Source organism: Phascolarctos cinereus, unplaced genomic scaffold, assembly GCF_003287225.1.
Source record: "Phascolarctos cinereus isolate Bilbo 61053 unplaced genomic scaffold, phaCin_HiC Scaffold_5;HRSCAF=322, whole genome shotgun sequence".
NCBI classification, from domain to species: domain Eukaryota; kingdom Metazoa; phylum Chordata; class Mammalia; order Diprotodontia; family Phascolarctidae; genus Phascolarctos; species Phascolarctos cinereus.
The window spans coordinates 314,276,887-314,295,282 of NW_027555958.1; the positions used below are offsets into that span (position 1 = coordinate 314,276,887).

At 45.2% G+C, this 18,396-nt stretch overlaps 1 protein-coding gene across 9 annotated transcripts in view; it reads left to right on the forward strand.

The window, feature by feature from the left end:
* The window catches only part of MSI2 (musashi RNA binding protein 2), a 539,650-nt gene that overhangs the window by 483,424 nt on the left and 37,830 nt on the right, over positions 1 to 18,396 (forward strand). For 3 of the 9 annotated variants that reach the window (XM_020991908.2, XM_020991907.2, XM_020991911.2), the window contains exons 11-12: positions 8,439 to 8,462; positions 11,027 to 11,146. In XM_020991908.2, coding sequence (XP_020847567.1) covers positions 8,439 to 8,462; positions 11,027 to 11,146 — 144 coding nt within the window. The remainder of the gene's footprint in view (positions 1 to 8,438; positions 8,463 to 11,026; positions 11,147 to 18,396) is intronic. The other 6 variants (XM_020991913.2, XM_078156088.1, XM_020991916.2 and 3 more) reach the window with 3 other exon arrangements.

Genomic DNA, 18,396 nt, shown 5'->3' on the forward strand with positions numbered 1-18,396 from the left:
CGACAAGAATAATTGTTTGGGGAAGCAGAAGAGGCCAAAACAAAAAACGACCTTATGAAGGAGAAAACAGGATTACCTTCAGACTGCAGGAGACAATTCAGGTCCTTATAAATTTACTCTGGGCCTAAGCGGGCCCCAAGCCCTCCTGGAGGATCTGTAAAGAACCATGTTAGTGGATAGTATGTGGTTTATGGAAACAAATAAGCAGAGATTATCAATTCCACTGGATGACATTGAGCTCAGGTTTTCCAGGGGCTTAAAGAGAGCTGAGAGAGATACTGTATCCTTGAATCCAAAGCTTGTGGGAAGTTACAGTAGTCGAGTTTTCCTGAGCAAGTGTAAGTCGGTGGAATGATAGCTTGTTTCCAGTGGTCTCACGGCTTTGATGAAGCCAATCTGTTATCTTGGAGAAGAGCCCTGAACTAGGAGACCAGCACTGGATTCAGAGTCAGGGTACAGGAACTGTGTGACATTCAACGAGTCTCCTCAATAAATTGAGAAGGGTTGATCCAATGGAACAATCATTTATTAGTGCAAAGCCCTGTGCGAGGTTCTGGGGATACAAAAAAAAATTAAATACCACCCCTACCCTCAAGGAACTTATATTCTGCTGGGGAGATTAATAATTAATACTTCAAATAATACAAATTCTAAATTAATTGAATTAATGCTACAAATAATAATAATAAACTGACATTATATAGATTATCTCTAAGCTTACTCCCAACTTAACCAGTTATGGTAGAGTGAAAAGAACATTGACTTACCTCTCATGCTTACTCCCTGTGTGACCATTATCAAATCCTTCAAACTCTTTGGACCTTATCTTCCTCATCTGTAAAATTAGGGAGTTAGACTAAAATTGTCTCTGAGGTTCTTTCCAGATCTATCATCTTGTGAACTTCTATGAATAATATTTTTCTAAGCACTGATGATGATGATTAGAATAAAAACAAATACTTTATATATGGTACTTCTCCAGCTATTTTATCATTTCTCTTTATGATATCCCATTGAGATACCCATATGTGATCGGGATTTTACAGACTGGGAAGTTTGAGGCCCACAGATAATAAGGTCTTATTTCAAGCTTCAAGAACTGGAAGGGACCTCAGAAGCCATTTAGTTCAACATCCCCCCCCCACTTGTTGTTCAGTTGTTTTCAGTCTTGTCTGAATCTTTGTAACCCCATTTGGAGTTTTCTTGGCAAAGATAACTGCAGTGGTTTACCATTTTCTTCTTCAGTTCATTTTACAAATGAGGAAACTGAGGCAAACAGGGTGAAGGGACTTGCCCGGGGTCACACAGCTAATAAGTATCTGAGGCTGGATTTGAACTCAAAGATGAGTCCTCCTGACTCCAAGCCCGGTGCTGTATCCACTGTACTATCCAGCTGCCCCAAATGTCTAGTCAAGTCATCAACCATTTATCCATCACTTACTATACGATAGGCACTGTGCTAAACTCTGGGGATATGAAGGCAAATAAAAACAATCCCTGCCCTCAAATAGCTTCCAATCTAATGGGGGAGACAAGATGCAAATAGCGTTGTACAAACAACATGAGATAATCTCAGAGGGAAGGTACTAGCATTAAGAAGAATAGGAAGATTTCTTGAAGAGGGTTAAAGTTTCAAGGACACATTAGGGTTTGCCAGAGGGCAGGACTAGGTCAGTATTTAAGCTGTCCCCATCCCGCCATCTTCCCTAGTGGGGTCTGGGTCAGGAATAGTAAGGCGAGCACAAAGCTAGCTGAAGGCAGCCTTCTTCTGTGGAGGAGGAAGAGGGTGAAGAGAGGAGGAAGGCCAGATTAAAGGCGTGCTGAGAATATGCCTGTTCCCAGAAGCCCTGAGAAGTATCACAGGAGCTATTCCGTGGCATGGAGGGATGTTTCAAGAATTAATGCCAGAATGTCATTAATGTGAAAATATGTTTAATAGGAATGTATATGTATAGCCTATATCAGATTGCACGCCATCTTGGGGAGGGAGGTAGGGAAAGAGGGGGAGAAAAATTTAAAACTCAAAAGCTTATGGAAGTAATTGTTGATATATCAAAATAAACTAATAATTAAAAAAAAAAAAGAATTAATGCTAGACATCCTCAAGGAACCTGGCCTTCTTGGCACAGTACTTGGGAACTTCTGCCTCATTGAGCCTACTTCTACCCTCTTGGGCTATGCAGAACGATGATAGAGAACCCTCTTCCCCTTAACAGTCCTTCCTTCATCAGCTTCAGCATACCTATCACACCCCACTGTGCCTCCCTCCAGATATTTCTCTCTTTCACATCAGCATCCCCAGTTCCTTTGCTCAGTCTTCACACAATGATGGGAAATGCAATCTAATATCCAAAGAGACTCAATGGCCATTTTCCTAAATCACTGTTACTTTCCTTTGTTCCCAGTAGCCTTCCCCAATCTCCACTGGGCCTTCTGGATTAGAGGGAGGATCATATCTGTTCCATGTTCTCCTTGGTTCCCATCACAGCTCCTGTGTTCTGCTTTCTCCAGGTCCCATGAAGGGAGAGCCAGGGCTGTTGACAGAATCATAATATTTGCTGGCCTCTATATATAATAACTTAAGGTTTGCAGGGTATTTTGCATTTTGTTATATCCCATTTGGGTCTTCCCAGTAACCCTGTGAAATCCATCCACAAGGCACCCTGGGGCCCCCAGCTAAGAAGCTTTGTTCTAAGACCTCTCTTCCTCTATTCAGTATCTCCTGTGGGGATGTAGTCTTGCCCTCCATTTTGGATCACTGTTTTCTCCATTTTACAGATGAAACTAAGGCTGAGAGAAGTTAAAGTAGCATGCCCGCATAGCTAGGAAGCGTTTAAGGCAGGATTTGAATTCAGGTCTTCCTGACTGCAAATCCAGCACTCTACCCACATAGTTGCCTCAAAAGTAACCTGCCACCTAGGAAATAACATGCAAGTGGTGTATTGGATAGAGTGCTAGTCCTGGAGTCAGGAGGACCTGAGTTCAAATCTGGCCTTAGACACTTACTAGCTGTGTGACCCTGGGCAAGTCACTTAACCTTCTTTGCCTCTGTTTCCTCATCTGTAAAATGAGCTGGAGATGGAAATGGCAAACCATTCCAGTATCTTTGCCAAGAAATCCCCAAATGGGATCATGGAGGTTGGGGCACAGCTGAAAAACAACTGAACAACAAACCCATCTTAATAGAGGCTTTGACCTTTGTGAGACCCACAGGTGTTGGCTGGATCAATGGACATGAGTGACATCTCAGTTAATAACTAACATGGGAAGCATTCCCCAAAGCGGAATAAGCTCTGGGCTGGCCTTTATCATTGCTTCAGTCATTCCAAGAGAGAAATCATGTTCTTCATTAGCACTGCATTGGAAGAGAGGCCCGTGAGCTGCATGGCTGAGCCGTGAAGGACAGGAGCTTTCCAGGGGCTCTCTCCTCCTGCTCCAGCCACTCTCCACACACAATTGGTTTTCACTTTCCAGTTACACTTTCTATGTTTTCCACTGGGCTTGAAGTCCAAAGAAATATCCCCTTGCAAGACCGATCTTAGAACTCTAGATCTGGAGCAACGCGGGACATTGCAAGCCTTGAGTCCAACCCACCACCTTATTTTGCAGAGAAAGAAATTAGTTTGCTTGGAGGTCAAGTGACTTTTCCAAGGTGACACCAAGGAAGAAGGAGAAGTGTCAGCATTTGAACTCGGGTTCACAGCCAGTCCTTTTTCCAGAGCACCACAGTGCCTCCCTCCTTACCACGACTAGGTAGAAACATGGATAATAGATATGGAGCTGGAAGGAACTTAGAAGGACAGCCAGTCAAACCCTTCATGTTATAGATGAGGAAACCAAAGCCCAGAGGGGTTAAGTGTTTGGTCCAAGGTCACATAGCCAGTAGGTGTTCTCTGACATCCAGAGCCAGTGTCCTTTCTACTAGAGGCAGCTAGGTGGCACAGTGGGCCTGGGGTCAAGGAGATCTGAGTTCAGATCCCACCTCAGACACTAGTCACTTCACTTTTGCTTGCCTCAGTTTCCTCAACTGTAAAATGGGGAAAAGAACAGCACCTTCTTCCCAGGGTTGTTGTGAGGATCAAATGAGATAATTGTAAAGCATTTAGCACAGTGTTTGGTATGTAGCATGCTTAATAAATGCTTATTCCCTCCCCCACTCCCTTTCCTAGAACTGACAGAAAAAGAAATCCAAGGAACAGCTTTTTGGGGTTGTATCAGAGCTCCTGGAGATGGAGATGTTCCCAGAAACTTGCTCTTGGAGAGGGGTTCTTAACCTCATTTATGTCATAAACCCCTTTGCTGAGAAAGTAGAGGACAGAAAAGGCCTGGTGTGAAAACACTCTGGGTTCAGGCAACTTCTTATTTCAGAGAGGCCGCCTCTGTCACTGGGGGTGTTCTCCTTAAAGAGGGCGAGGGGCCCAGAACCCAGCATGTTGGGCAGTCTGGTCAAACTTAGAAACCCCTTCTCAGAATGATGAGTTTTTTTTAAATACATAAAATAAAGTGTACAGAATCACAGAGGAAACCATTTATATTGAAATAAAAGATGCCCCCATTTTTTTCCTCCATCCAAGTTCACAGAACCCTTGAAATCTACCCACAGTCCCCCTGGAGCCCCTAGCTAAGAAGCCCTGTCTTGGGGCTTCTCTTCTCTCCTCAGTGTCTCCTGGGAGGGTAACCTTGTCCTCCATTTTGGATGCTTAGGACTTTGCTGACAACTCAAAGGTTGGCTCTTCTGTTGGGCATCTTGGTCAACCATTTGGTTCTGAGTGTACAGTGGCTCCCTACCCTGCCCAGGGACCCTGGAGCTGAGCCATGTGGAGACCTGGCTTGGAGCTTGCAGGACTGCTGCTCCCTGAGCAGTCTCTTTAACAAAGGAATCCATGGGTCCAGCTTCTTTAAGTGGATGTCTACCTCCAGAAGGGTTGAGAAGCCCCATTCTTTTGTTTGTTTGTTTGTTTTTTGTTTGATGAGGTAATCGGGGTTAAGTGACTTGCCCAGGGTCACACAGCTAGTGAGTATCATGTGCCTGAGGTCAGATTTGAACTCAGGCTCTCCTGATTCCAGGGCTGGTGCTGTATCCATTGTGCCACCTAGCTGTCCTCAGCAGCCCCATTCCTTTAAAAAATTAGTGATCAATTGATTTTTATATGCAATAATTTTCTTTTTCTCCCTCACTAAACAGTAAACAAAAAACAGTTCTCACAATAAACATACATAGACCAAAAGAACAAATTTCTACATTGGCTGTATGTGCATGACTCATTCTGGATTTTAATAATATTAGAACATTGACAGGTTTACAAAGTGCTTTACATGTGCTATTTCATTTGATCCTTACAACACCTCTTATGAGGTAGGTGCTGTTATCATCATTTTACCAATAAGGAAACTAAGGCTGGAAAAAGCTAGTAAGTGTCTGGGGCAGGATTTGAATTCAGGTCTTCCTAACTTAACTCCAAGTCCAGCATTGTACCCACTGCCCTACCCAGCTGCTTTAAAATATTAAGGTAGGAGGTGGGGGGCATGATTTATCATCAGTCCTCTGAACTCAAGGTTTATCATGAGCAGCCCCTTTAGAAACACACCCTCCCACTCTTCTCCTGCCCGTGACTTGCACTCACACAGCCATGCCCTTACCGGCTAGCCACTTTTGATGGTTAATCTAACCATAAGAACCTTGGATCCAGTTTTCTCATCTGTAAAATGGGAGGATAGATTAGATGATCTCCAAGGCTCTTTCTAGCTCTTGCTTTAAGGTGTTTGATCCTAACCATTTAGGGACTGGGCATAACTCCTGAGTTTTTGAGGGTCTGGTGCTTTTGAGCACCTCCTTTCTGGACCGCAACATGCTGGGTTCTGGGCCCCCAGAACTTTTTAAGGAGGTGAACACCCCCAGTGACAGAGGCGGCCTTTCTGAAATAAGAAGTTGCCTGAAACCAGAGTGTTTACACACAGAGTTTTTCTGCCTTCTCCTTTCCCAGCAAAGCCCAGTGTTGCTACTAAAAGGATAATACCACTTAATGAAAGAAATAATGCAAGAGGAAATCTGTGGGAAATGACAGCTCTGAGCCTCTGAAAGCCAGCGGGGCCTGATCAAAGCGGGGCTAACATTATTTGAAAAGAGACAGAGGGGCAGGCTGGTTTTTATTCACACACCATCACAACCACCTCTGTCCCCCTGCATTGTCATTGTCTCTATTCACTTGGCAGGACTTAGTGAGCTGAGGATGGAGAGATAAGGGAGCTGACTTTAGGCTTTACCTGAGGGCCTCTGAAAAGAGAGCCGATAGTGGCCCTGGAGAACTGTTCACTGGGGGACAAGAAGTCACAAAGTGTTTGGGGGAAGTGAGGCACAGTAGGCATCTTCATGCAGCTCGCTCCTCAGCTCCCTCCAAGAGGACTTCCCACTTCCTTCCTAACACTTCTCAGAACTGGAAAGTAATTCACACAAATACACACGCCTTCTGCACATCCAACGCTGAACCCCATTCTCCCTCCCATTCGTCTGTCTCTCCTACTCCCTCTTGGTGTCTGGGGTTTAACTTCGCCTTTTCTGGATGTTGTCTTACTCTTTTCAAAAACAAACTGCACCATTTATCCAAAGGCAGCTAATGGACAGAGTGCTGGGCCTGGAGTCAGAAAGACTCTTCTTCCTGTGTTCAAATCTGGCCTTATTAGCTGTGCGACCCCATTTGCCTCAGTTTCCTCATCTGTGAAATGAGCTGGAGAAGGTAATGGCAAAGCACTCTAGTGTCTTTGTTAAGAAAACCCCAAATGGGGTCACAAAGAGTCATATGTGCACACACTCTCCTCTCCCACTCCCTCTCCTAAAGGTGATATATGTCCGTGTCAACACTCTGTGATTTCATTGGTGTCAAAACGTCCTCCACTAATAAAGTTCACAACCTTTATTTAAGTCAACAAGCCTTTATTAAGGGTTTACTATATGGTAAGAGCTGGGAAAAATAAAGAATTAGGGATTAAGGACTGGATCTGTGGTTTCACCTGGATAGAGAATTCCCAATGAGGAACTTTCTCTACCAATACAAATCCACAATTTTTAGTCTTAGAGAGTACCCTAGAACATTCTTCATTTTACAAACACAGAGAGAGTTTGTCCTGAGACCTGAGCATAATGGGCATTCTAAGCAAGGGGGCTTAGATCTCCCTGAGCAGTAAAGGTGTGGCTTTTCTCTCCTCCCCTGTGCCTCGCCCTCCCTTCCCCTCTCTTACAACACCCAGCATGCAAGGTCATCCTGGAAACTGAATGACACTGAGATAATGATGCCCTGTGTGTATCCATGAGCCACTATAGTCCTGAGCCATGTATGAAGGGGTTTGCTAAGCCATGATAGGGTGGGCCAGGCTCCCGTCCTCCCCTACCTCTGAAGCTTGGAGAGAGGTATGACCATCTGACAGCCCACAAGCTCTTCTCTTGTTCTGCTTGTGCCATTAACCTGCCATAGCAAGAGCTGTCCTTGGTCCTTCTCCTGTGCCTTCCACCTGAGTCAAAATAGGCATTAAGAAAAGGGAGCCTTTCTTGTTATTGGGTTATTTGGGTAACTGAGGCATCAAGTCTGTCTCTTCAGATGAAAACACAATGACTTTCACCTTCCTCCCTCAGACCTCTCTTTCCACCTATCTGTGGTCTATAGAGACCTCTCTCTTGGCTGGAGAGTTGTTTAAATCTGAATCTGATTGGTTGCCTTTCTCCCCAGGCTTCTCTTTCTCTCCTTTCCCATCTCCTCCCCCTAGCCTTTCACACTGTCCTGGGTTATCTATGTTCTGCTCTGATGGATCAGATTAAATTCCAATCCCCAGCAATTGTTCAGTACTTTTATCTGGGATTAGGGATAATGGATTTCTTTCTTCCTGTTAGCTGAGAGTTGGGCGGGGCGGGTTTCCCCCTTTCCTCCTCTTCTCTGACCTTTGTCCAACCAAACTCAATGCCAGAAAATAGCTCCTTCATTCCAGCAGCTTTTTGTTGGCCCCCACTCCAACTACCAAACCCAGTTTCATGCCTCCTTTCACTGAGGAATCATCCCACATTTTGTTGAAAGTAAACAGTGAGACAGTGAAGGAGAGAACTAATACTCTTTTCCCCCTATGGAAGAGAAATGGACTATTGGGAGTCTGTTCCTGACTTGAAGAACTTGGGGTTGGGGTGGGGATGAAAGGGGGATTTGTTGAAGGAGCCCCTTCCATAGGCCTATCCTCTGGTTCACTGCCTGATGTATAATACCTGGGTTAGCTTCACAGAGTTGTGAATCTCAAACAAGATTATTTAAACCACTTCATGAACTGTGGATTTGCCATATAAATGTCCAAGATTCTCATTGTTCTTTTCATCATCATCATAGATAAGATGAGATCAGACAGTTGAGGGGGTACCCATTGACACTAATTCACCTGGATTTTCTTTTTTCCCCCAACAGCCCTATTACCATATTTAAATGCAAGTATGTCTATTTTAATTAACATTTTAAGTAGCTTAGAGTGCCCTCCTAGACTAGCCTGTTCCATGTGGAGTTTCTTTCCTCCCTTATAGTTTCATGTAGCTAAGACGTAGTTTTAGACTTTAGCAAGCTTTTAGTTTGCCATGTGTTTGGATCTATCCTTTTCTGTCCTCCCTCCCAGCTCTCTCCCCTTACTGGCTTGACAGACTCTCTCCTTCCCCTCTTGTCTTGCCCCTGTCCCAAAGAAGTCCCTCCTTCAAAGACCCAGCTAAGGCCAGACTGATGGATGCCTTTGGGCCTGCCCAGGAAACCTTTTGTTATCTGCTTAAATGCCATCCAAAATAACATCACCTATTGGAAAGGCAGTTGGGGACAGGTCTTGTACTGTCTGTCTGTCTGTGCAAAAGAGGGATTTGTGTGCTCAAATTTATGTTGGTGGCAGCTTAAGGGGGGATGGGGCAATGGAATGGCCAGGAGGGTAGAGGCAAGGTCTTTCTAGGCCTCTTCCTTTACCCCTTTCCTTTCTTCAGCCAAATAACAGAATCTGGGAGCTCTGGTCCTTGCTGTCATCTAGAATACCCTTGTGCTCTCCAAGGAGCATAGATACCTTGGAACACCCTCACTGATTATCCCTTTAGAAACTTCAGGCTTGATCATGAAGGACTCAAGGGTTCTTTCCAAGGCTTCTTTTGGTATCCATGGCCTCATCAACTGGAGGTGCTAAATCGAGATACTTTGATTCCTGAGTGTGAAAGCCTATAAGCAAATGCATTAAACCAGAAGGCTTGATGCTCATCAAATCCTCTAGCTGGCCTCCCCTGCCCTCCTGGGCTGGTACTCCTTGTTGAGTATTTTGCAATCCAGTTGGATAGGGCTGCAGTGACACTGTCTTTGGGATGTCTTCTGACTGGAAGAAGGCCCTCCATCCCTATCCATTCCGGGGCAACAAAGTCAGCAGCCTATTATAACAGAGAACAGCTGGTTTTAAAACAGTTCCTTTAGCATTGGTTCTCAGAGGGTCTAGTTCCTTATGATGGAATATGGTACAAAAAGACCTAGCCTCTGCCTTCTGTGGACTCAGGGTCCATGTTAGCCATTCCCAACCTGGCTCTGGAGACACCTCAAGTTGTCATCATTTATCTCCATCAAAGTTGTTAAATTCTCCCCAGCACTCAAGTTAGGGATAGGAATCAGACCTATGATTTCACTGATATAGGGAACTCCCAGATGATGAAATTCCTTCTACCAATGATGGCTGACACCTTCTCTGTATCTTGTGATAGAAAGCTGCCTAGAGCACTGAATGTTTAAGGCACTTGCCCAGGATCCCATATTTAGTATGTGTTAGATGAGGGTCTTGAACCCAGATCTTCCTAGTTCCAAGGCTGGTATCTAGCATACCACTTATCTCTAAATAATAATAATAATAAACAACAACAACAACAACAACAACAAAGTTCATCCTAATTCACTTTTGTGATAAATAGAGCCAAAAATGGGTTCCTTGAAAAGACTAACAAAATTGATAAGCCTTTAGTCAACCTGATTAAAAAGAAAAGGGAAGAAAATGAAATCAACAAAATAGCCAACAAACAAGGTAAAATAACAACGAAACCAGAAGCAATAAAAAAGAATTTCACAGAACCTACTGTCCATAGTTATGCTAACAAAACTGAGAACACAAAAGAAATAGATTATCTTCACAAATATAAAATATGCAACCTAACAAAATGAAATAGAGATTGTAAATAATCCAACTCAGAAAAGGAAATAGAATTAGTGGTTTAAAAAAAAAGTTGGGAGAGGGAAGAACTCCTGATCCCAATAGATTCACAGGAGAATTCTATCAAATTTTTAAAGAATAATTAATACCAATACTAGATAAATTATTCTCAAAAATTGAGAAATAAAATATTCTACCCAATTTCTTTTATCACACAAATATAATCTTAGTACATAAACCAGGGAAGGATAAAGCAAAGAAGGAAAACTATAGACCAATGTCATTAGTGAATATCAATTCAAATTTTTAAAATAAAATCCTAATTCATTTAAGGGTGGCACAGATTGCCAACCTTGGTTAGGAAGACGTGGGTTTAATTCCCATCTCTGTTAACTACTGGCTCTACCCTGGGCAAGCCATTTAACCTCTGAATTCCCTAGGCAGCTCTCTAAGACTTTTAAGTTGAAAGTTCTTTGACAGGAGTTCCCTGTATTAATGAAATCACAGGTCTAGTCTCTCCCCTTTCCCGTCGCCTCCCCCCAAAAAAAGGACATTCACTTTAATTTTTAAAATAAACATATCATACTCACTATACCATGTTGAAGTGGGATGGAGGGGAGGGTTGCAAAATCAGACAAATCAGAGGGTGTCCCACTTCCCAAAAGGTTGAGAATCACTAATATGTTCCTCTAACAAGTTCATTTCTTGAAAAGTTCTTGTGTGTTCAGTCCTAACCCATGTCCTCCTCCTCTTCTACAATATCATTTGGGGGGGGGTGGATATGAGCAGAATCTATCCTTCCCTGCCTCTCCGCTTACTATCTCCCCTTCTTCATTGTGCCCAGGTTTTCCAGCAGCAGCATATGGACCAGTGGCGGCAGCGGCAGTGGCAGCAGCAAGAGGATCAGGTAGGGAGGTGTATGGAAGAGGCGGCTACACGGCATACCCCCAGTGTGCAGGGGAAGGTAAAAGCTCTGTTGGTATTCTGTGTGGCTGCATCTGTCCAGCACTCCTCTGACCACTGGGTCACACTTTTGGCCAGGGAGCCCAGGGAGGGTTAGGGAAGAGAAGAGCTAAGGCTACAGAGTTGGGGCCACGAGGCCTGGGGAATCTTGTAGGGCATGTGGAACCAAAACTGCAAACCAGAGAGTCATTTTTTTTCCTCTCTCTCTATCTCATTTATCTTTAAGGAGGAGAAAAAAAAGGAATGAAATTGTTTTTGAACTCAGATCCTTCCTTTACTTGATAGCTGTGGTCATTTTGCCCCCTGACTTTGTATCAGGTTAACAACACTCACCCTAGCCCCACTTCTCTGACCTTACTATAGAGGCTCTGTGATCAAGGTGTGAGAGAGGAAATCCAAAGAGCACACCCCCCCACCCCAAAAAACCAGTATAATTCAAACCTATTTATCCATTCCTGATATCCAAAGCAGTGATCTTGGTCCTTCTGCCACCAAGTGGTGTGCTTACCTGGCCAGCGGGTTCAGGTACAGCTGGAGTCTCAGGATGGTGTCCTTGGCTGGAGTGAAGTTGTTTTTTCTCAAGCTCACCAGCCCCTCTTCCCATGCCCACTGACCTAAGTCTGAGGCCGGCCCAAACATCTCTTAGGGTTTGCAAGTCCCCCAACCCTTCTAATACCTGGGCTTCTCCATGTCCCCTCACTGCCTCGCCTAGCCCTGTGGCCAGCACAGTAAGCTCTGTCTGGCCTTAAGGAAACACACCCCAAGCTATCATTAGCTGTTTACCCAAGGTCCTAAGCTTTCCAAAGCCATACTAGGAGGTTCAGGGCCAGCTCAAGTTAAGTGCAAAAATTTTACTAGTAAAAGTTCAGTCTGACTGGCTGGGGCTGGAGGGAGCCTGGGATGCCAACTGGAGAGGTTCCCTCTTGGCTCCTTGAAATTTCCTATCTTGTCCTAAGCATGGGGCTCAGCTCCCCTCTGGACATCCAGAAAGAGGCTGCATTTTAGTGTCCTCGCTGGTGCCCAGAGGGCCTGGGCCCTCTCTCGAAACCACTTCAGTGGACATGGTATTCTCATTCTCTCTCTCTCTCTCTCTCTCTCTCTCTCTCTCTCTCTCTCTCTCTCTCTCTCTCTCTCTCTCTCTCTCTCTCTCTCTCTCTCTCCCTCTCTCTCCCTCTCTCTTCCCTCTCTCTCCCTCTCTTCTCTGGTTCTCCCCAGCCCTAGCCAGGGAGACATCCTCTACCACCTCCAACTAATATGGGGGCATGACTTTGCAGTGTCTCCTGGTGCCCTGTGAACGGGAGCTCTAGCGCATCTGGCTGGGAGCTTGCTCTGATAAAATATGGCTCTTGAGGGATGGACTAGGGAGAAGTGAAGAAAAACTCAAAAGGAAAATAAATGCCCAAACCCCAAACCCCTCAGTGATGAGATGGTACAGTGGGGGCCCAATGTAAGATATCAATAAAAGACATTTTTTTAAACTCCGTTCCATGCAAACTGGCACTTCCTGTAGAGCTACAAAGGACCCTCTTCCCCCACATCATCGACCCCCGGTTTTCTTTTTTGTGGCCTATGGAATGTAGGGGTTGCTGAGGGGCAATTTGCCAGAGAGCTGGGAAATAGGGCAGAGGGGGTGGCTGCTCCGAAGCTGGATGTTGGGTCTGGGATCATCCACCCTGGTGATGGGCCGGAGGGTGGGGGAGAAACCTTCTTCAGCTTTGGCCTGGGGGATCCTTCCAGGGGCTCACCCTCAGCTCTGGCCAGTTGCCCCTAAGTGTCCAGAGGCTCCGGGGAGATGATTGTTGCCTTGATTCTGTGTTATATTGTTTTTTCTATTCTTTTTTTGTTTTGTTTTGGTTTTGTTTCTGTTTTAACCCTGAGTGCTTTTTTTGGTACCTTGACAAATGAGCTTTGGTCAAACCTGTGCCTGAAAAAAAAAAACCTCAAGATTTTGAGTGTTGTTAGTTGTTTGTTTATTCTGTTCCATTTAGTTCTTTCTTTGTTTGTTTTGTTTTTTAACTTGCAATATGAAGCTAAACCTTAACCCCCAATGAACCTCTTCCCTCCCTCCCCACCCTCACCCCTTTGACTTTGTGGCAAGTTTAAAGGGCAGCACGGAGTTCTTTGCAAGTTGGAGAATGATGAATTCCCATTGCCTTCACCCAACCTCGATCCCCAGCCCCACCCCATCCCCAAAGACCTCAGACAGAGTTGCCCTGTCCAGTCCCTGACCCCAGAGGACAGACCCATTTTCTGTGAAACATGTTTCGTTTTTTTTCCCCTTCTTCCTCCCAAACAGTGGTGTTTTCTTTGCAGCCATTTTCATCTAGAGAGAAGCCTCCAACAGGGTCATCTTGGGTCAGTCATTCTCATTTCTGCACTGTTAGTGAGTTGTATTCAGGAGTATTGACCTCAGACTCCCTTAGGGATTTGGGGATGGCAGCCCTAAGTTCTGAGGTAGCCCCTCCACAATGCCCCCTGCTGGTGTTTGTTTTGGCTCTATGTCCAAAATATCACCTAAATGCTTTGGCTTGAGGGACCCCCACCCCTTTACGGTGAAAACTTTTCCATCTCCCCCGTGCTTGCTAAAATGTGCCTGGTTTGGGGTAACCAGCCCTGGTAGAAGTCAAAGTCAGAATAGTTGTGAGGTCAGGAAACGTGGTCCGGGGATGGAGATCTGTGCCTTTCTTTCCTTTAGTTGAGGGTTTGTTGCATGGTCCCCTTCCTCCTACCCCCACACTCTAGTGAGGACAGTCCCCTGTCCTCCCATTCCTTCTGATTTCCCAGCTGTCTTCAAAACAAAATAGAAAACCCATTCACAAGGGCAGGAGGATCTCCCTTGCCCCAAAGAGGTACATGTCAGCAGTGGATACCCTAGTTTCAAACTTTGGTTCAATTCAGCAGATATCTAGTGTGCACCTTCTATGTGCTTAATACTGTCCTGGCTACAAAAGAAATAGAAAACATGGTCCCTGCCCTTGGGGAGCTAATAGACCTGGACTGGTGACCAGTCAACATTTTGGACCCCTCTATTTCCTTCCTTGATTTCTTTCCCTCTTCCACCTCCCCTAGCCCCCTGTTTGTGGCGTTTTTCTTCAAAAAATACCGATGGGATCTTCCCAAGAGCTGGTGACCTCTGGCCACAGGGGTAGGCAAGGTGGAGAGGAGCTGCCTTCTGACTTGGACTGGCTGCCCAGTGAGTGACTTGCATCTTCCAGCCCTAGTCCTGGGGTGGGGGATCTAGAGGGTCGTTTGGCTCTGCCCCAGACCCTAGCTGACCTCTCTAAAAGCCAGTGCAGTCACCTGGATGGTTCATGAACCAGCTGGGGACCTGAGCTGGGCAGAGCTCTGGTCCCCACCAGCCTCCCCCTCTGACTCCTAGACAACTTCACTCTCAGTATCACCTTTGTTTTGACTTCACCGGCCGTTCGAAACAATGTCATCTTTTCTTGTGATCAGTGTAGAGTTTATTTGTTTATTTTCAGCTTATTCATTCAGTCTCAACAGTACCAACCCTGACCCCACTCCTATCCCCGATCCAATTTGGTTCCCCTTTACCCACCCACAAAGAGACCATCTACTCAGGATTTCAGGGGAGAGGGAAGCATTTTTTGAGACACTCTCCATCCCCCCAAAGCTGACATCACGGGTAGGCTGATAATGCCGACCTTCAAACTTCCAAAGCCTATGCCGCTCCCCCCCTCCCCATTCCCACATATCCCTGCAGCACCCCCCCCTTCCCTGTCAGTCCCACAGCAGGACACCTTACTGTACTTTATACTTGCCAGCCATAACCCAATCTCGTAACATGAGTTACTGACAGTGGTGGTGAGTGTGAGCAGTTATGTCTTGTTGTCTTTTCTCTTGCTTGGTTGGGGCTGCTGTGAGAGAGTGTCTCTGAGGCACCCTTTCCCGGCCTCTGTTACACTAGGATCTGCACACCTCCTCTCAAACACTCTTCTGAGCACGCTCAGCGGGAAGGTTTGTCCTCACCTATTAATCCTCTCTCAGTGTCCAGCTTCCTGTTAGTAGCAGCTGGTTTGCATGTTTTTGCTTGTTCAGATGAAACAGTTCAAGAAACAAACTCATATCCAACTCTCGAGAAATGTCTTTTTTTGTACACTTTATTTTTATTTTTTTTAAATTATTACTTAAAACTCCAAAACACCTGTCGTCCAGTACAACATTTCACACCTCCCCTGCCTGTTCTTAGATTGATTGTATGTATCTGTGGGACTGAACTAAATGCATGCACTGTAGTCCATGTACCGGTAGCTGTAGCTGTAGTTATAGAACATGCATTGTTGAGTTGATATTACAGGTCTCCATCAGCTCGGCCTAGTACAGCCATCTAAAGCATAGCCATGGTTGACAGAAAGAGAAAGGTTCTCCATGTTTTCAATGTTGCCAAGGCTTGGATCCATGTTCTCTCCATCAGCCACCACCACCTCCCTTCACACTCCCTGCTCCCCAGTTTAAAACTGGGCCACCACCCTCAGCTCTCTAGGCCTTCCCATCATGACCTCTGTTAAAATCCGTCTGGCTAAAAAAAAAAAAGTTGGGGGGAACAGAAGTAGATTTGGAAATGAATCTTAAACTTTCCTCTATGTTCTTTTTCTTCTTTGTATTATTAATTAACCAAATGGATTTTCTTTTCTTTTAAAAAAAATTTGATCTGTGGATATGGTTTCTTGAAGCCCCTCTCCTCCTTCCCCCTTTCCTTTCAGCAATCTGTGCCCTGTGGTAACAAAGCAAGGTGAGCCCCCATCGATGCTTCAGCAACTGAGTGTAAGGAACCACCTTTCAACTATCCCCCCAGCAGGAAAAGGTTTTATATCTCTGATGTTCACAGTGTTTATGTATCAGGCCCCAGGACATGTCAGCCTCTACTCCTATGAATGTAGCTGGAGGAAATAAAAGAGTTAAGATGTTGATATCAAGAAGGACAAGCTGAGAAAAGTTCCTCGTGCCATAAGTGGTTGTGTGGTTTCCTAGGGGATGTAGGTCTTAGGCGGTTCCTACAGTCAGATGTGTGCCCTGCCAATCCATACATAACTGCTTTTGGCATTCCAGAGCTTAGGGAGCATAGTTATAGGCTGAGTGGGAGAGGAACTGTCCTGCACACCCAGATCCTTGGCCTAGGGGGCAACGCTTGAGTTGTGGCCATCCATCAAGGTGTCTGGTATTGGAGCTGTGTCCCAGGGAGATAGCCACGTTCTCACCCAAGTCTCCGTTCTTAGACCTCTGGCTGAGGCGAAGGATGTGGGCTGAAACCTCATCAAGCCAACTAACCTGTCCAAGAGTCAAACCTGATCCCATCAGCATGGCCTTTGATTAACTGAACTAATCTGGGATTTATGTGCTTGTCTTAGGGTACCCATGGCCTGGGGTGGGGGAAGCTCACCCAGCCGATGAAGAGATTCCAGCTTTGAATCCTCTAAGAAGTTTAATGTTACCATTGCCAAGTAAATGAAGACCATAGTTAAAAGATAATAGAGCAATAGCTTCCCTTTTCTCACTGCAGCTCCGCACCTTCTGGCTCATGATTAGAGTGCCTCTTAGGTTCTTAAACACTGGCCCTATGATTGTCTTGAGTCCAGGAAGGCAGATGCCACAAACCACTCCAGGGGAGGGGAACTTATGGCCTCAAGGCCACATGTGGCCTTCTAGGTCCTTGGGTGCTGCCTTTTGACTGAGTCCAAGTTTTACAGAACAAATCCTTTTAAGGGGATTTGTTCTGTGAAGTTTAGATTCAGTCAGAGGGCCGCACTCCAGGACCTAGAGGACCACATGTGGTCTCAAGGCGACAGGTTCCCCACGGCTGCACCAGACTATATCATAGTAAGAGATCCAGGGTAGGCCAGAGTAATTAGCTTAAAGGGAATTTATGCTATGAGTCATTCTTTCACCTTGACTAGCAGATAGTCCAGGCTGAAAATCAAATTACCTTTGAAAAGGGCTTAGATAAACATGTAGATAAAAGAGCCTGCCCCTTGACTCGTAATACTGAGTCACCTTGGGCAAGTCACCTAACCTCTTTTGGCCACAGTCTCTGTAAGATGAGGAGATGGCCTCAGAGTCTCCTTTCAGCTCTAGACCTGATTCTGCAATCCATATTAAATCATTAGGGGGAATTCAGATGCCACGTTGACCAGGTTGAGCGTGTGTGATGTGGTGAGCGCCCTGCTAGACAGAGGCAGCATTTAAAAAGTGGAGACACCGTAGGACTAAATTTTGTGAATTAGGAAATGGTCTTGGGGGGAAAACAGTCAGGATAAAAGAGAATGACTGGAATGGAGAATGTTAAAAACTGAGAGCCCGCAGGAATCCACACTGGGCTTGGTTTCCTTTAAGATTTTTTTAAGCAAGAAGGATGTGACATTTTCAGGCTTGCAGGTGACACTCATCTTTTCAGGGTGGCACAAAGCTAAGCTATGAGGGATAAGTTGCAGGAAGAGCTCATCATGCTGTATAAGTGAGCAGAAAAGTGGCCAATGAGTTTCATTGTGGGTAACTATAAAATAATACGTTTAACTGGAGAAAATGAGGCAAAATGAGACTTACAGGGTGATGGGCTCTAAGTGAACAGTGTTGCCATCAGGAAAATAACCTGGGAATCACTGTAAACTGTGGTCGCCTAAAGGCTCAGCCTATTCCTTCAGCCAACCTAATCCTGGACATCAGCGCAGGTTTTAGAATCAAACCAGAAAATGTTATGCTATCCTTATAGCACTAAACAGCTAGGTGGCACCATAGCGCACAAAATGCCAGGCCTGGAGTCAGGAAGACATCCTCCTGTGTTCAAATGTGGCCTCAAGGCTCTTCTTAGCTGTGTGACCCTGGGCAAGTCACTGCCTCAGTTTCCCCATATGTAAAATGAGGTGGAGTACAAAATAGAAAACCATTCCAATGCCCTTGCCAAGAAAACCCCAAATGGGGAAATGGAGAGTCAGACACAGCTAGCAACAATAGCAATCCTTGACTAAAACCAGGATGTGGCCACTGAAAGAAAACTGATTATAAATCTAGTTGCCCTACCTCAACAAGAATGGAACCAGATATAGCTAACATAAGGGCAGATAGTGTGATCAAGGAGATGGATGAGGCCGGTGAGTCCCATCTATTTTATGTACAAGGCCCAGAGAAGTAGGTGACTTGCCCAGGGACATACCACCAGTAAATGTTTGAGGCAGTATTTGAACTCAGATCTTCCTGACTCTAGCTCTTTTATTAATCCTTTCAAAGAGAGAAAGA